Genomic DNA, 17,490 nt, shown 5'->3' with positions numbered 1-17,490 from the left:
GAGTCTTAAAATTTTATTTTAATATAGTTAAGTTCATTTGTGCTCTCTAAGTGCTTGGGTAAGACACCTGGGATAATCCTAGAAATCCCCTGAATCATCCAGATGTATTAACACCTCCTCTTTAGGTGTGCAGTTTCATTTCATCTTTTCACAAATGGGTTTCATATCATGTTCCCTCCTGATTCACTAACCCTGTAAGAGGCTTTTCAGAGTCAGTCCCTGTGAGTGCCCCCCCAGGTGACATTCAAATACATCACCTGCACATCTGTCACAGTGGAGTTGAAGCTTAGGGACATGTACTCTGACAGAATTTTTGGATAATAATTCAGCTGACAAAACTGTGTGCACTGTCTGCCCTTGAATCAAGCATCTTAATGTGAAATCCTCTATTTAATTTTATTTAAAATAATCATGATACACTGGACAAAATAAAATAATCCTGTCCACATTTTAAGATGATAAGTATGAATAGTAATAGTAAAGAACAATTTGGAGGTAAAGGAGATTATTTTAAATAGTTCAAAGATGCACAATGGGGAGAGGGAGAAATTTGAAACATCAGAAGTGATTATTTGAAGGGTACCCTGCTGTGAACTTCAAAATGTCACTGAATAAATCTGTGTGACTTTATACAAAGTGTGCACAACTGGGTGAAAGTGTGGAGGCCCACTGATGTGAACCCACCTCATTTGTTTTGATTGCGGATTCGCAGACACCTCCTCTTCAGCGGCGGCTCCAGCTCGGGGCTGCCGGCTGCTGATAGAGGGGCGCTGATGGAACAGGACAGGATGGCCGTCTTGTCAGCACCGGGCTTTGGCACAGGCTGGATGACCACGCAGCCTCCGGTAGACAGCAGCGGCAGGGCATAGGCATGCTCGCCCTCATCCAAGCTGGATTCAGGGTCTGGTTTACCCTCTACTGTGTTTACCATCTCGTCTTGTGCTGAGTCCCGCTTCCCCGGCTCCCAATCTCCAACTGAGCAATTGTTCTCTTTCAGTGCCTCACGCTCCAGCTCTCCGTTGGCTGGCTGCTCCTCTGACTCACCTTCTCCTGCAATCCCGTCCCCTTTTCGGTCAGGGAAAGACTCAAAGGCAGGAGTGAGAAGCGAATGCCATCCTGTTCCGTTGACTATGACATTACATGGGGCGCCAGGGCTAGCTTGGAGTTGTGGCAGGGGTTGGGGCTGGGTCCGTGCTGAGCCTGATAAGGGTGGTGGGGTCAGGTTGGAGATAGAGGGGTTTAGCTGGCTGACTGGAGGATCAGCATTGCAAGAAGGGCTGTTATTGCCGGAGGGTGGGCCCGATGATTCCAGTGTGTTTGAGTGTGTGCCCCCTTCCAGCTGCGGAGCACTGAGGAGGCCCTGTGATAGGACCCCCCCACCACCATTGTGACAGCCCTTCCCTTCCCTCCCCAGCCCAGCGACTGGTGGAGATCTTGATTCAGCCTCTGCCTCTACTTTGACCTGGACCCCAGGTAGCATCCTCTGAATTACCTGCTGTTGGCACAACCTCTGGCCCACTGTTAGATCAATCACACCGTCCATTAGTCTGGGGCTGCTGGTTAGACACAGATTGCCTGAATTTTCCTCTGCCTTCACAGTCAGGTCCACCATTGCCGTCCTGCTTCTTTCTGAGCGTAAAGGAGAGAGACGTTCTGCACCAGCTGGCTCTGCTTTCTGCTCCCCTCTGTCACCTCCAGAGGAACCTGGAGAGTGGGGCCCAGAGGCTGAAGAGTCCGATGACTCTGGAGCACCGCGGACAGAGCCATTGCTCTCCGGCTGGTCCCTGGAAGATTTGGGGTTAAAGGGAATTGGGATTGGAATGGGGATTGGGACTGGGAGGGGTACAATGACAGGGTAAGGGACCAAGAGAGTTGGTGGAGGTACCAATGGGGCCAAGGATGGCATGCCAAAGTTCATCATTGGGGGCAGGGGGATGGGTCCATTGGGCATCATGTTGACTGGGGGGAAAGGAGGGAGACCTGGCATGGGGATACCAGGGTGGGGGGGCATCATGCCGGGGTTGGGATTGGATGATGGGTGGACATGCGGAGACAGCATGGGCCTGTGCATGGGGCTTGATGCTGGACCAAGGGTCCTTGGGGGAGGGGGTGGACCAATACCAGGGATGATGGGGTTTGAAAGTGGGCTGTTGGGCCCTGCTGGGTGGGCAGAGGGGCGAAGAAACGGTGGACGGATCTGCTGCATCATTTGATGCTCCATGAACAGAGGCAGGGGCATAGGCCCCCTGGGTGTCATTACCATGGGTGGGCTACCAGAGGGAACACCGACTGGTGGGTGCAAAGTGGGAACAGGTGGAGGGGGAAGTGTGGGGCTCTCGTGGGGTCTGGGTGTGGAGATCTTGGCTGAGGAGGAGGAGGATGGGGAGCACACGGCAGCAGTGTCTGAGGGTGAGGTGGCAGAAGAAGTGGAAGGGGCCAAAGCAGAGGTGTTGGAGGGCCCCCCTGGTGAGGGAGCTTTACGACGTAGGTCCGTTAACGGTGTTCCCCAGGATTCAGGAGTGAGCAGCTGTACCCCTCCACTGCACTCCAGCTTACCCTCCCCACCAGGCCCATGTCCTGGGTTACACAGTGCTCCAGGCAGCGCGGCCTGGGTCTCCTTGTAGAAAATGTCCATCTTATATTGGTTCAGGCATTTGGCACTGCAGAACTGCAGCCTCCGCTCACCAGCACCAAAGTCCAGGTACTCCTTAGTGTGGCGAATATGTTTGCACCAGTCACACACCTACAACAAAAACACACACAATACACACACTGAATCAGCACCTGTCACCCTGCATACAAAAGACTTCTAATTTGCTCTTGATGGAATACAACACAATCTCCTTTGAAGTGTGGTAAAGCAGAAGCTCAGCCTCCATACCATCTGGAGATAGACACATTTAAAAAAGATTCTCTTTAAGGAAACTGATGCTGTTTCTAAAGACTCTTACATATCTATAAAAAGACTCATGCCTGTATGTATTCCGTTTATGTAATGTATGATGTGTGTTTGTGCATGCATCTACAGTGATGTGTTTCCTCTACTGAGTGGTAAAGGTGCATTGATGATGACATTCTGCTGCTGAAGTGACTTTGTCTTTAACTTTCTGTCCGAACAGGGAATGAGCATTTACACCTTCTGTCGGCAACAGAGTCTCATGTAACCACAGATCCCTAGGAGACCAAAGCCTGGACAAAAAGATTTTTTCCTCAGATATGTGGTTGTATGTGCCAACTAGTAGACAGACATTATAGATAGGTCACTTTAAATGCTACAGAGATCTAGTTTAATGTTTGTCCTGATCAATACTGAATTACATAGAAGCCCACTGCAGCAAGTTTTAGCTTTGAAGCATTTTGCACCTCAGGCCACACCCCAGATCAGTAATGGTCTGAGAAGGCATTTTAACTGTTGTAAAGACTTGTTTTAACTCTTCAGAGGTTATTGTTGCAATAGCTTAATGCAGAACTTTTTGATTTTCTCTTTTAAGCTCTGCAGTTTATAACAGAAACATACACAGTCATGTTTGCTAAAACAGAATATTGTTGCCATTTTGCTGTTCGTAATTTGGCTGAACGTACATACAGGATGTGACTACCTTTGGTGGCCCCTGCAGTAGTGAGTATCACTGAAAATGAAATTTTTTCTTTTAAGGATCTGTATCAGCACCTTTGGGACACTATATGTGTTACTTTCTCAACACAAAATCCATTTAGGCATGTTGTGAAAGGACAACTGTACTATACTATATTATGTGGACAACCACAATCTTTCAGGAATAGAGCTGCATTTAGGATGACCGTTCCACAATGTTACAACTATCTGAGAATTATGAATACATTCATTTTCACTGCTCAATTCTATTCTTCATGTTTACTGAAATCCAATCACAATAAATTGTCTTAAAGCTCTTTTTGGAACGGATCCAAATCAATCATTATTCTTTGTTTATTACTGTAGCTATTAATTTGAATGACAAGATCATTAGCAGATCAACTTTTAAGCGTAGCATTGGAATTTGTAAAGAATAATAAGATTATTAAAGTTTAGTTTCAAACTAAATTTCTCCTGGTGTGCTGTGCGTTGAGGCAGGTTCACTTCTGTATGCAGAGAGCAAACCAGACCTGGATGCCAACATGAGGAGGTTCAAATGAGAAGGTGTCTTTCTTACTCACTGCAGTGGCAAAGATCCCAAAACACCTTGCTGTACAGTTTCATCACTGTTACACACCTTTTCAGCACAAAAAGTGCAAATTTTTCTTTGGGAAGAAAATGAATGTGACCCTGGTGGAGCTGATAGCAGTGGGCGAGCCCTGAACACGGAGTTACTCGTCAGGCCACACACAGCTCACTCTGTCAGCTCTGGGAGGAGTGGCAGGTCCTCGCTGGAGATAATTAAGGCATTAATCAGTTGTCAGACCCCTCAACGACATCCATCCATCACACAGACCCTTAAGCCCCCCTGCTGAATGTTAATAAGTTGAAGGATGCAACCGGAAGGTGGATAGACTCCTCTTTGCACACTGCGTAACAACACTGGTATGTTTGGCAGGATGCTGCCTGGCAGCAGCTGAAAGACTCACATGGGCTATTTGGGCAGATGTACTGTAGCACTGACCAGGAATTCCAAAGAATACATAGCATGCTGTCCTGCAGCTGCCGCACATGTAAAACATCAGGTTCTTTACATAGATTATGTGTTTTACATCAGTAATACAAGCAGAGCCATCTTTCAAAAGGACAACAGTTTTTTAAAGATGAACTGTTGTTCTGCATTTGTGATAAATTCAGAGTCATTGTGCAGTGTCTCAGGCGGGATCAGGAAATTCTGAAACTAACAAATGAATAGAGCTTGGGTCAAGCACCTGGATAACATAAGAACCTGCAGCAGAAACAGATCAGACTTGACTGCTCAGCTTAAACACTACAGCGGTGGTGCTCAGATGTTCAGTCCCTCGAATTCAACATGTTTTAACTGCCCATACAGTCCTAGCTAATTCAATGAGCCATGACTGAGTAAGAGTCAAAAAGGTGCTCTCGCAAGTTGAGTTTGATAATGGTAGGCCCCGGATATTTTAAATAATAAATGTACTGAAATTTTCCTCAACTCAGAAAGACAGATGGAGAGCACTTAACGACTTTCTGCACTGTGAGTGAAATTTCACTGCGCATTACGCTAATGGAGTTGTGCTTTCTCTCTCTCTCTCTCTCTCTCTCTCTCTTCCCACTCCTGCACACAGATGTTTGCAGTTGAATGTAATTATGGTCATTTATTTCCATCGTGGCCAACGAACCAGCATCGGTGGTGTAGTTTAACCGTTTGCATTACAACAATTATCGTGCTTCCAAACCAGTGCAATCACCTCAGTGGTCATTGTTTTTTCCCCCTCTCACCCTCTGACCCTGTGAACAAGCCTGTGAAATTTAAGAATCCCAAGATCAAGCACAAGCTAGTTGTAATGTGTGATTAGGTTAGATTAACAAACTAAGTGAGGCGATTCTTGAAATAGTGATCGGAGGCCAGTCTCAGGGGTTAAGGGATTGGATGAAGAGTATTTTATTGCTGCAGTCACGGGAAAGAAAGAGGTTTCACAAGACTTTAGCCCCGTTTATACAGAGATCCTGCTATACTGCCATTAGGAAGAGCCCTCATAAAACCGCCTTTGCTTGTTTACACTGAACCAAACAAAGCCGGCATGATCAGAGGCATAGCAGCGTCAGTGTCTGTCTCGCCATGCTGGCTCCCACACAGATGTTCATCCAGCTCTGTGACTATCTTAAAGGCAGAACAACAATGCGCCACCCCCCACCCCCCATGCTGCATTCATACCTTTTATACAGAACGGTGAGGTGGAATAAAGGTGCAAAATTACCCCCTAGGACAGGATGCGTAAAGGGAACTATATAGGTTGTGGATCAACAGGTTGCAGAGCAGGAGGAGAAAGTTTCAGGCAGTGAAGAAGAGGAAGAGGTTGCAGATGTTAAAGAGATTGCAGAGGATGTGGAGGATTTAGATAATAAGGAGGAAGAAGTGGAGGAGGATGCATAGGGTTAAGAGGCTGGAGAGTGTGAGACAGTGAAAAGAATGTGAGGCTTCAGAAGAGGCTGCAGTGCCTGAAGTGGTTTTATATGTAGCATGAGGAGGTTTCTGAGAATGAAGCAGGAAAAGTGCATAAAGGGACACGATTGTATATCCCCCTGTTCAGGTCGATATGTGATTCTTTTGGCCCTTCTGAGATTGCTGGCATAATCACATAGGATCACGCAGGATAGGATCATAGATTAAGACACATGAAAATGAACCAGGTGCTTGAAGCGAGCCAGTCGCTTGGTTTTTGATCAATCAGGTGGTCTCACACACCAAACTGTCGGCAGCAAACTATCCACTGCTGACAATTCAAGTCCATCAGTCATGTGAAGAGGCAAAGACAAACACTGCGCTTGTTGCACTGTGGATTCAGTCCAGAGTCTAGATTAGGTAGCAAGAGACTGCCATCTTAAAGCACCTGGTCCATTGGAAAAAGAAAACAGAGTAAAGCCCCACTAAGTTTGCACAAGAAAATTAAACTTTGGCAATGCTTAACAGACCATCTGCAACATGTGGACTTATTACTATGATTAGCCAAACTATCAGTTTACAGTGGCCTCATGTATTGAAATATCTGTTGCAATAGTTATAATTAGCTGGATTACAAAAGGGGAAACATATATAGTTCACATCCTTTCCAGTGTTTTATATTGGCCCCACTGTGTATCTGATTTATTCATTAAAAGCTGAATGGAGCATGAAAAGTTTAAACTGTAGATAAAAGCCAGAGAGGACGAGAGCTACACTCCCTATAAGGCTGCTCTTATCACAGCCAGCCATCACCATCAGTCTTTATGGATGTGACATACAAAGGCCATTCTCACTTGGCCAGGTGAAACTCAATTGCACTATATTTCACAGCACACACTCACGCACACACAGTGAGTAAAATAACTCCCGCTGTAAGAATGATGAGACAGACCTGCTGGATTTTATTTGAATGTCACTGCAGCAGACTGGATCTCTCTGAGACCAAATATCTCTGTTGGCATGGGGCAGTGTTGTGCATCTTCACTTAAAGCCAAAGTCTGACATTTTGGGAATTTTGCTTTCTTGTTGAGAAACAAGACATGAGATCGATACTCATGGCTCAATGCAAAATATGAAGCTACAGCCTGCAGCTGATCTGCTCAGCATAAAGACTGGAAACAGATAACATAACAAAATCCGCCTACCACCGGATGAACACCTCATATCTTACTTGTTTAAACTAAAAGTGCAAAAACGACAAGTTGTGGTTTTAGGGGGATTACATGCTGGACTGTTTGGTTTTTGCATGGACTGAACAAACAAGGTGCTGGCAGGCAGACTTTGTGACGTTAAGACGGACCCTGGGTAGCTGTTTCCTCTTGTTTTCTAACCAGCTGCTGGCTGTAGCTTCATATTTAGCGTTCAGGTATTCAAATGGTATTGAACTCTGTAACTCGCAGCAACAAGGCAAATAAGCATGATTCCCAAACTATGGTTTTAAAGGTCTATTACTGCCTGGGTCCATTTTCCATCGTTCTGTACCCACCAAAGTGAGATCAGGAAACACAGCAATGTTACTAAAAGGAGGACCGAGACATGAGCAGTCAGACAATCAGACAAGTCGTAAACAACAGCTATCTAAACCGCTTTATTTAGAGGTAAAACTGAATGTCTGTAATAAATGCTAATGTGCCCTCACTGCTAAAGTATGTCAGGACAAAGGTCCAGGAAGTCTGTCTGTAAGACAGTCAGACCTCAGCAGTTAACTTGAGTACAGTGTTATTATCAGACATACAGTATGTCATAAATGCCATAGAAATGATAGTTAAAACTACTGTACTTAAAATGTTAAAATGCTCATTAAATATCAAAAATAAATAAGCAAATCCACACATTATTAGTTTCATCATAAATGTGTTACCATTGCAATAATATTATACCCACTTTAATTCCGGATGAGTTTACATTTGTCTGATATTTCCCAACATAAGTCACTGAATATAATGCACAATGAAAATGAGCAAAGCAAATGATTCCACATGCAAAAAGTTATGAAAAGCTCAAACTTAAATGTATGAAAACTTTATGTAAAACAGGAGAGCCTCTTGTGTACTGTGTCTTATTGTTTGCGCTGAGTCTAATGTTTGATGTTTAATCTCTACTTTTACAGTAATGCCCAACTATGACCAGTCCAGTGGCATGTCAGGAACAAAAGACTAGAAAATTATAGACTTTTAACAAAGAACAACATCAAAACATATTTGTGCAGTAGCCATCAAGCTTAAACTCTATCTGGTGTTAAATGGTTATGGTCCTTACAAGCACATCGCTGTTTGTCTTGAAGACAAGCCTGGGCGTGTCCTGAGTAAAGCTGTTCTGGGGTAATTTCCCACCGAGGCCATCGTCGTCTCTCGCCTGGGGGGGAGAAATAATGGCTTCTTTTTACGAATGGACAAAATAAACAGGTGAACAGAGGCAACAAGGAAACTCAGAAATGGAAAACAACATTGAGAAAGATGAACAGAAATGGTGACTGCAAAATGGGTGAACAATCATTGGTTTGTAGACAAACCAATCAACAGGAGTCTCTGAAACAAAACCGTGTGTGAGTTTGTGTGCATGCATGTGCATGAGTGAGGAGTCTGCAAGACATTTAGATCAGACATTCAAAGTGCTGCCCACTACCACAGCAGTGTGAGTTCATTCAAACACCCATTTCTTTAAGACAAAAATCTGAAATTAAACACATTTAAAATTAAAAACAACTTTAGTGTAAAATATGTGGAATACCTTGAAGACTATAAGATCTCTTTTATAAACAGTGGCGTCAATAGCCTGAGACCACTTTCCCATTGGGAAAAGTGACTTGGGGAGGTGGTCTCACACACCTCGTAGATATTTGTAGCAAGTTATTAAGAGAGACATCCCGTAATCCATCCAGAAAACATGAGTGTTTTCCCTACTCTTGTCTGCTCAGGTTGAACCTAGGTGGAGCTTTTCCTGAGAAATACATTTACATTACATTTCTGTTTTAACCTGTAATTTTGGGAAAGAAGGTATTCATATTTACACATGTGCTTTACAAACAAATTATGTTTTTTTTCATTTAACTAAATTGACTGAATAAAAGTAAACTTAATTTTTACAATCATGTTGGCAGCCATTTTTCCACTGGTTTGCTGACACCTCTGTGGTTCTTAGTTATCAGAAGTTGTGGATATCTTCCACTCGGAATAACAACTAAGAGGCTGAAGTCTCTCCCACTCAACTGTTATTTCTATTACGGTGTGAACAACAAGACTTGAACTGAGCGTAATTAGCATTAAAATTGGAGGTTGTCCCACCCTAACAGGTGCGACAAAGCTAACCAAGCTAAGAGCACAGGAGATGTTAATCAAGTACAGTCTGTTCACACCCACACTGTTCTGAGTAAAAGTCAAATCAGTCAAATGAAAACACCTGTGTGGGTGAATCGTGAGTTGCCTCCATCAATTTAACTGATCACATGATACCGAGCCACAGTGATAGCTAAAGTTACCTCTGTGCCAGTCAAAGCTAAAGGAACATTTGCTTTGTTTGACAGCTTTTTGTCCTAGTTTTGAACAATACAACATGAGGTTAGCATCGTGTTTTAGTAGGAAACCTCAAACACTGCCAGAAAGAAATTGGCCAGACCCTTGCAGATTTAATAAAATATTTTTATATCATATGGTTAAAGCCACTTGGAGGTTGCTAAGTAAAAAGCATTTAATTTTCAATATATAATATTAGAACTGTTTGGCTTGGAGACGATTACAACATTGTGTTAAAAAATGAAATACTGTGGTTGACTGATAACATAACACTATTCTGCAGTTTTGGGGTGAACAAATAAATCCCTGCACTTTGTGACCCTTGCCAAAAATGGAAACATGAGGTAAACTAAGATAATGTGATTAATTCCCTCAAATGGTGGCTGTTGTAATATTACAATAAAGAAAGTCCTTTAATCATTTATACCGGCTGGAAAAGGAGCCACCTTCTCCTGCACTCTGTGAGTCATTCATTATGCACAGTGTGAAAACTGAGGCAGTCGGTGCTGTTGTGCCAGGTGTGGGCAATTTTGCTACAAAGAAGTTACTGGAGGAGCTTTGACTGGCATGACGCCAAATTGCTCCATTGTGTTTCAATAAATAAAATGCACCTTTATATAATATAGACCTCAGTGTGATATAATTAGTTCATATTTTACAGCCACAGGGCACTGAGCCACAGTTATCAGAAATGAAGATTTGACCTCAATTACACATGTTCATCATGCAGTTTGCAGCCCTCAAGCTGACATTTCATCCTGAGTTTGTGCCATTGACAGGTGAACCACTGGCCTGAGCATCTTTCTTTCATATCATGTTCCCTTTAAATTGCTCGCTGCAACCTTTGATTTGTTCTGGGTAATTTGGCCCCCAGCTCTGTTCATCTCTCGATGATACCAAAGGGCAATTCTGGCGTATATTTTACATTTTTTGTCCAAAGACCGATTGAGTTTGCCTCTGCCTCCATCTGCTTCCCTCACCTCCAGGTAAGGTTTCCCATTCCAAGCATGACATAAATCAAATATTGCTGTCTCGTGTCTTGTGAGGCGTGCTGTTATTTGTACCGGAAAAGGATACAGTGTAAGTATCTGACAGAAAACACTGTTAGGCATCAACATTTAAAATGTAACAAGGGGGATTTTTAACTTTGTCACAAAAGGTTGGAAAAAACACAATCAGAGATTAAGGGGTCATGCTTATTTAGAAGCTGTCCGTGCACTAAATGAACAGTGGGTGTAGGGTGACCCATTTCAGCTATTGTCTCTCCCTCTCACACACACACAGACGCACACAAATGCACCACGAGCATGGACACATCACATGGACACACTCAAAGACAGGTAAACACACATGAATCCGGGCAGGCATCTGAAGACACACACATAAACACACATACACACACACACACACACACACACACACACACACACACACACACACACACACACACACACACGCAGACACACACAGAAAGATGCACCACTGTGCTATTATTCTGTCTCCAGTTTGTGCTCTGACCCTCTGGCCCTGCGCCAGTTCATTTGCATATTGTACTAATGAGGTGTTGGCACTGTGAACGAGGCGTGAGGCGCACACAGGGAGCCACACACAGATAAAGGAGACGCGATTAAGATAGATAGATAGATAGATAGATAGATAGATAGATAGATAGATAGATTTCTTTTAGAATAAGTGGTTATTAAGATATTATTATCATAATATTTAGATTTGAAATACAACCTCTCTTTCTAGTCTAAACTCAGATCATAAAATCAGAAGATTTTGTAAAATGTGCAAGTGTTGTGGTCAAAGTCAATCACCACTTTGCCTTAGCACACTGGGGAAATGCAGATTCAGTGCCAGTTGTGTTGTTCTGTTTAAAGTAGTTTTTGTTTTTTATTGCTGCTCCATCATGCCAGCAAACTGCAGCTGCCACAAACTGCAGCTGAAATTCCTTACAAGAAAGACAGAGCAGGACATCGGCCGCCGAGCTCCCCTCTGGCGACTCGGCCGTCCTGAGGGGACGTCACACCAGCTGCCACCGTGTTGGCTTCCATCTGGGCACAGATACATGTCCAGGTGTGTGTGCCCATCACCTGCCAAAAGTGCTGCATTTCCCAAAGAAAGACGCGCACGGGCAGGCTTTTCCAAATCCAAAGACAAACACAGCCGCGGTGGAGCTCAGTCCAAATCCTGATATGAAGGTGCAGTCCTGGTGCTACGCAGATGACATGTAAGAAAACACACTCCAAAAAAAAAAAAAAAAAACCCCAAAAAACGACAAGCTTGCCTCTGGTTTCCATGTTTTGACAAGCCATCCCCATAACCAGATCAGTTCTGTTTGCACTGCACTGGGGAGATTTACACACATATGCACAGGGATAATTTGAGATAACTAAGGTCCTTTTGTGCACAAACAGAAACTAGGGATTTCAAGAGCTGGTTAGATTAGGGCCTCTTTAGGGAAAAGGTTCCCAAAAGTTTTTACTTAACACAATTCAGTTTCTATTTGTGACCCCTCGTCATAAATGGAAGTGATTTTTCCCATTGCCTTTTAATTATTTTACTAGTATTCTAAAAGGAAAAAAGAAAAGATTTGGGATGAGTCCAAAAAAATGAACCTAATTTCGTGTAGCAGAACCAATGCTGCGGAGCACTATAGGCATTTAAGAATCACTTGATTTGTTAAGACTGACAAGTCAGAACCGATGCTGCCATTTTCTTTTCATTTATTTTCTTAAATATACTGCTGGTTTTCTTTACAGCAACATATGGATCTATATAGAGCTGTACAGAAGTGGCAAACTGCTGTGACAAACATCTCTGCATTTTGTTTTAATTGCAGAGGGAATGATGCAGGGCAATTTTCTTGTACTAAATGCCTCTTTTAAGGGTGTAGCAAATGTTATACTCGATATAAGTCACTCTGGAGTAACATCTCCTTTGCATACTGAAAACTGTCAACTGGTAAATTAGTCAAAGAGGTTGCAAAGAGTATTCCCTCGCTCAAGGTCATCTCACAATACACCTAAAATGTGCTAGACGAGGTGTGTCTGCAAGTACAAAAATCAAGTACAGTTTTAACTGCACTTTTTGTGCGACTCGAAACCTACAAGTTCAAGAAATGACACAAAGGCATACAAGTTCATATGCGTGGCTCCACTTTCACAATCTCAACGCCTAGTTAGTCTGAGTTACTTTTGTCTTTATTTGAGCTGAATGGCTGGCAGCTATGAGATAATCACCTTCCTCTCTGTGCCCTGAAGCTGTGTCAGGCAGGCCTCAAGGCTTCCTAACCACCAGTGAGCCTGAGCCGCAATATGCAGACACATTACACACTTCATCATGCACACAAAATTTCCACAAGCAGCTACATTCATACACATACAAGGTACAGCACCACACACACACACACACACACACACACACACACACACACACACACACACACACACACACACACACACGCTCAGACACCCACTTCTCTCTTATTCATTTTGTGTGCGTGTCCTCCTTGGCAGGCGATGGAGATGCAAAGTAAATTGCGGAGTGTTCAAGAGCAGAGAGGCAACCACGGGGCTGAGCAGACGTGTCTGTGTGTGTGTGTTTGAGGTGATGTGACATTTCTGGGCTGACATGAAGCGGCACTCTGCCCCCTCGCGCCTGGAGGGAGCTCCCGGGGAAAGACACTGATGGAGGTCTGGGGTCTCCGGGGGGAAATTTCATGGTGTGAACAAAAAGCCCTGCGCTGCAGCAGAAACGACCTGTAAAACACAAGCTGGAGTCTCCTCACTATACCTGCTTCATGCTTTTGTGAATGTTGTCAAAGCATTATACATGGCTGATATACATGCAATTGTGTATACTATAAATATATTTAAAAATCATTATAAACATAAAATGAATGTTATCATTATAAATTTTGGGTTATTTTCATTTTTGCATGAACAAATATCATGAACCCCTTATAGATGCCACACGATAAACCAAATGAACTTCTCTTTATCAGGTTCTTGGACTAGTTCTCCTCCCAGCTGCTTTTCAGTCACAACAGTCTCAAACTCAACTCAGGCCAAACTGCAGAGAAAAGCAGATTGTTGAGGCTATTGCAACAGCAACAACCAAAATTTCATCACAACACAACTGATGTTGCAGCAATGCATTCGACTCCTGCATGCAGCAATTAAAATCCAACCATTACTGATATAAAGACGGCATGTCTTCTGTGTGGAATCTAAAGTCTGACTAACTAAATAGAAAAGTAAAGTATCCTCTAACATGCACCTCTTCACTGCTCACAGAGGTTAATTCATCACTACTAATTGCCTAACTTAATCTTGGCACTGTGTCTGATGAGCAAGCATGTTTATCGGTGTATGTGCGGGTGTATAATAGAGGGAGAAACCGCACGGGTGCATGTAAACGTGCGACAGTCGGACAACTCTCCACCCTTAATTTAAATTCCATGCCTTTCATCCCCAGAACTGTCCAAGCTGTTCTACATGTAGATTCACATTAAATTTTCCCCTCAGTCGGTGTCTTTCCACACAGACACACACACACACACACACACACACACACACACACACACACCATGCAAACCAAACAGGAGAAAGAGCCAAGTTGTGTCTCTGAATAAATAGTGGACAGTCAAAAGGAGAATGACAGTGAACAGGCAGAGTGAAGTGACAGAGTAATTGAGTAGTGCGAGTGGCCGGGAAGCAGCACCTTCCATAAAAACTAATCCAACATCTTAAGGCATACAGTAAACAGGCAAATAAGTGATTAGCCTGAGTTAAACTATCAATCATCTCTCGCCACACACAAACACACACTACATAATGTGGAGTTATGCAGAGATGTGAGAAAGTAGCAGCCATAGTCACCCTAGGAGGGGATTGGGTTTCATGGATGAGGCAGCTGAAGATATTTCATGCAACATAATGCCAGAGCCGTTGCCCGCCCCCTGTAACCCCCACCCCCCTCCTCTTACCACATGTCTCCTCTCCCCAACCCAAAGCACACGCAGACATGAGATACTTTTTTTTTCAGCCATGACAATATTTTTTTTCTGCTGTTAGAAAAAAAAGAAAGCCTGCAGGCCGTGTTGTTGTGGCCAACCTTGTGGGTGCATGAGAAAAGAAACGTGGGTATCGCTTACACAAATGGCCTGCATGCATGTACGAGAACCAGACAAAATACAGAATCTGAGCCGCTGTGGCAGAGCAGGCCTTTCCTGTGTTTGTGATGTTTGAATATGTGCATTCTGCTGATGGATGAGGGAAACAGCCAACATGGCTGAACAGGAATGTTTGTATGTAAAACATCTTATTTCTATAAACTGTGTGTGATGTCCTATAAATTGGTGACATTGCTTGACCGTATTTGTACATTTCTGTTCTGCTGATGCATAGATCCAGTTACAGTGATTTATTTTTATAGCTCAAATCTAGAAGCTGCCACATGACACATTTATCATTTATTAATATCAATAAATGATGTCAACATCGATGTTTAGCTGTTATTATAATTGGAATAAACAAAAAAGATCATCTGCCAATTTTGGTAGTTGCACTTACTAACTGTAGCATGTCAACAGAACTGAATAGCCATAGCTTAGCTCTATGCTCACAAAAAAATCGCAAACTGAATAATAGATTTAAAAGTGTAGAGATAATGTTAGCTTCTTAGCTGGAACATAAAATCATATTAACAAAAGATTTGCTAAAGTTTAATTGCCCATTGGTAGAATAATGATAGTAGCAGTAGAAGCTAAGATTTGATTTATACCCGAAAGGGCTAATAAACTAGCAAGTTGCTATTGAGCTAGTAAGTGACTATACTTGTCTTTTAGTACTTTTAAAAGTGACTGGTTTTCTACGGGCTCCTGCTGGATAATAATTTAAAACTGCCAAAACCTTGCTCTTGAATTTAAGCGAGATGATGTTAGGTGACCTAAATTTGAAAATCATGTGGCCTCACCTTTAAATCTTCTGACTGTCTCATGCAATTATGTGTGTAATGTCTCAAAAAAACAGCTGAGACTAACCCTCTCCACAAAAACAGGAAATTAAGAATGTTTGATGAGAAATAGGAACTACTGCAGTTCTGACACTAAATTAGCACAATAAATAAAGTGTGCTGGTGCCAGGTTGAAGGTCAGAGGGGGTTCAAATATAAGGTCCTGGGTTCAATACCCAGTTCATGCAAACAATTTATTGCTTTACATCTCAGAATCATGGAAGCCTAATTCTGCCATTTGAAAAAGAATATCCTCTATCTAGTTTTATTTCATTTCATATATATATAAGTATTACGTATTATTTCTAACATTATTCTGTTACTTAGTATTTAAGAGATCACAAACCAAACATAATTAGGAAAATAAACAATCCATAATCATTAAAAAAATCTTAAATTGGCAGAAATGGGCTTCCATACCAAATCCTTAGTGCTTAATTTTGAAGAGTCTAAGAATATTCCAGATCTTATACATTTGCAGCAATAATTATCACAATAAGTATCACATTCAGTTATGATGTATTGACATATATTTTAACAGTAACAGGGAACTGTCCTCCTGTGTAACTAAATGAAATGTGTTCCTTAAGCAACAGCTACAAGAGACTTAATCAAATATTATTGCGTCAAGCAACTGAATTCTTGAACAAAGTGGCTTTGAAGTAGCAAGCAGATTGCTATTTTGCAGTTGTTGCATTACTGAATCATATTCAATTAAACAATAAAAAAAATGTGCGTTATTACATTTTATTTAAATTTTAATAAGGTCATATTGTAGCACCAGAAAAAAGAGTTTTCACTGAGTTTTCAGAGCTCATAAGATTGTCCCTCACTGATATGATCTCCCCTTTCACTTTAAAATTCAGCCTTTTCCACAACTACAACTTGTATGAGAAGCTGCCACTGCGGTGAGAGGACATGCTTTGAAACTTCTGTCAAAACTGTGGGGCTGATTAATGGAGAGCGCATAGAGAATTGGAAAGGGGACTCACGTATTTTTGTATTTTTCCACACACCTTTCTCACCACACCTCTGTGTACCTTAAATGCCATCAAAATATATTCTAGCTCCACTCTCCGTAAAAATGTAATTCATAGGTTCAGAACATAATGAAGAGCTAATGAGACTTAAAAAGATGCACTAAACAAACTACAAATGTACTATAGAGGGTGTTCAGGAGATTATTATATGCTTCAAATCAAGGTATGAGTGAGGTAAATACATAAATCATATAGTTTTATGAGCTGCTTTTTATTTCTGTTTAATTGTAGACGAGCCCCACAGATTCATAGCGGGGAGCTTTGTTCACATCAGCTTTACATTAGATGTCATGTTTGCAGCCTCCCTCACTGATCTTTGAGTGATATGGAGCTGCCCTGTCAACTTTGTTGCATGTCAAATGGCACAGACCTGCATCTGCTTTTTTTCTGACCTCCTTTGGAGCTCAGAGATCAAAATAAAACTAGTTCAAAAGCTGCGTTTTGATCTGATATGAAGCTCTATAGCTCTTCCAAGTGTCACACAGTCTCCCACAAGGTTTTAATGTGTCAGGCTCTCCTTGTCATCACCGGGACCAGACAGATTATCATTTCAACATTTAGTACAATGAAAACTACAAACTTGCTATTAAAAGTAAATGAGCTAAAATGTTAAAGTAGAAAATGAAAAACATATACTATGAGCAACAGTACAGTAGACACAGGTTCAGCTTGCTTCTCATGCTTTCAGGAAAAAAGTGTCAGAAAATAAAAAGGAATTGGGTATCACTAATTGAAATGAACAGACATACTCTATGTGCACCCCCCCTCTGGCTCCTGCTCCAGTGCAGTGCTTGAAAA

At 42.3% G+C, this 17,490-nt stretch overlaps 1 protein-coding gene across 3 annotated transcripts in view; it reads right to left on the bottom strand.

Annotated features, from left to right (window-relative positions):
- sobpa (sine oculis binding protein homolog (Drosophila) a) overlaps positions 1-17,490 on the bottom strand; it is a 41,254-nt gene that overhangs the window by 6,281 nt on the left and 17,483 nt on the right. For 2 of the 3 annotated variants that reach the window (XM_023431561.2, XM_023431562.2), the window contains 2 exons: positions 8,379-8,474; positions 685-2,743 (listed from right to left, as the gene is read on the bottom strand). In XM_023431561.2, the coding sequence (XP_023287329.1) occupies positions 686-2,743; positions 8,379-8,474 (2,154 nt within the window). In that variant the 3' untranslated portion in view covers position 685. The remainder of the gene's footprint in view (positions 1-684; positions 2,744-8,378; positions 8,475-17,490) is intronic. The other variant, XM_023431563.2, reaches the window with a different exon arrangement.

Source organism: Seriola lalandi, unplaced genomic scaffold (genome assembly GCF_002814215.2).
Source record: "Seriola lalandi dorsalis isolate HSWRI2012SDOR001 ecotype SW California unplaced genomic scaffold, Sedor1 jcf7180002054925, whole genome shotgun sequence".
In the NCBI taxonomy this organism is placed as follows: domain Eukaryota; kingdom Metazoa; phylum Chordata; class Actinopteri; order Carangiformes; family Carangidae; genus Seriola; species Seriola lalandi.
Note: the sequence above shows the minus strand (reverse complement) of the source record. Positions and strands in the feature narration are given on the sequence as shown.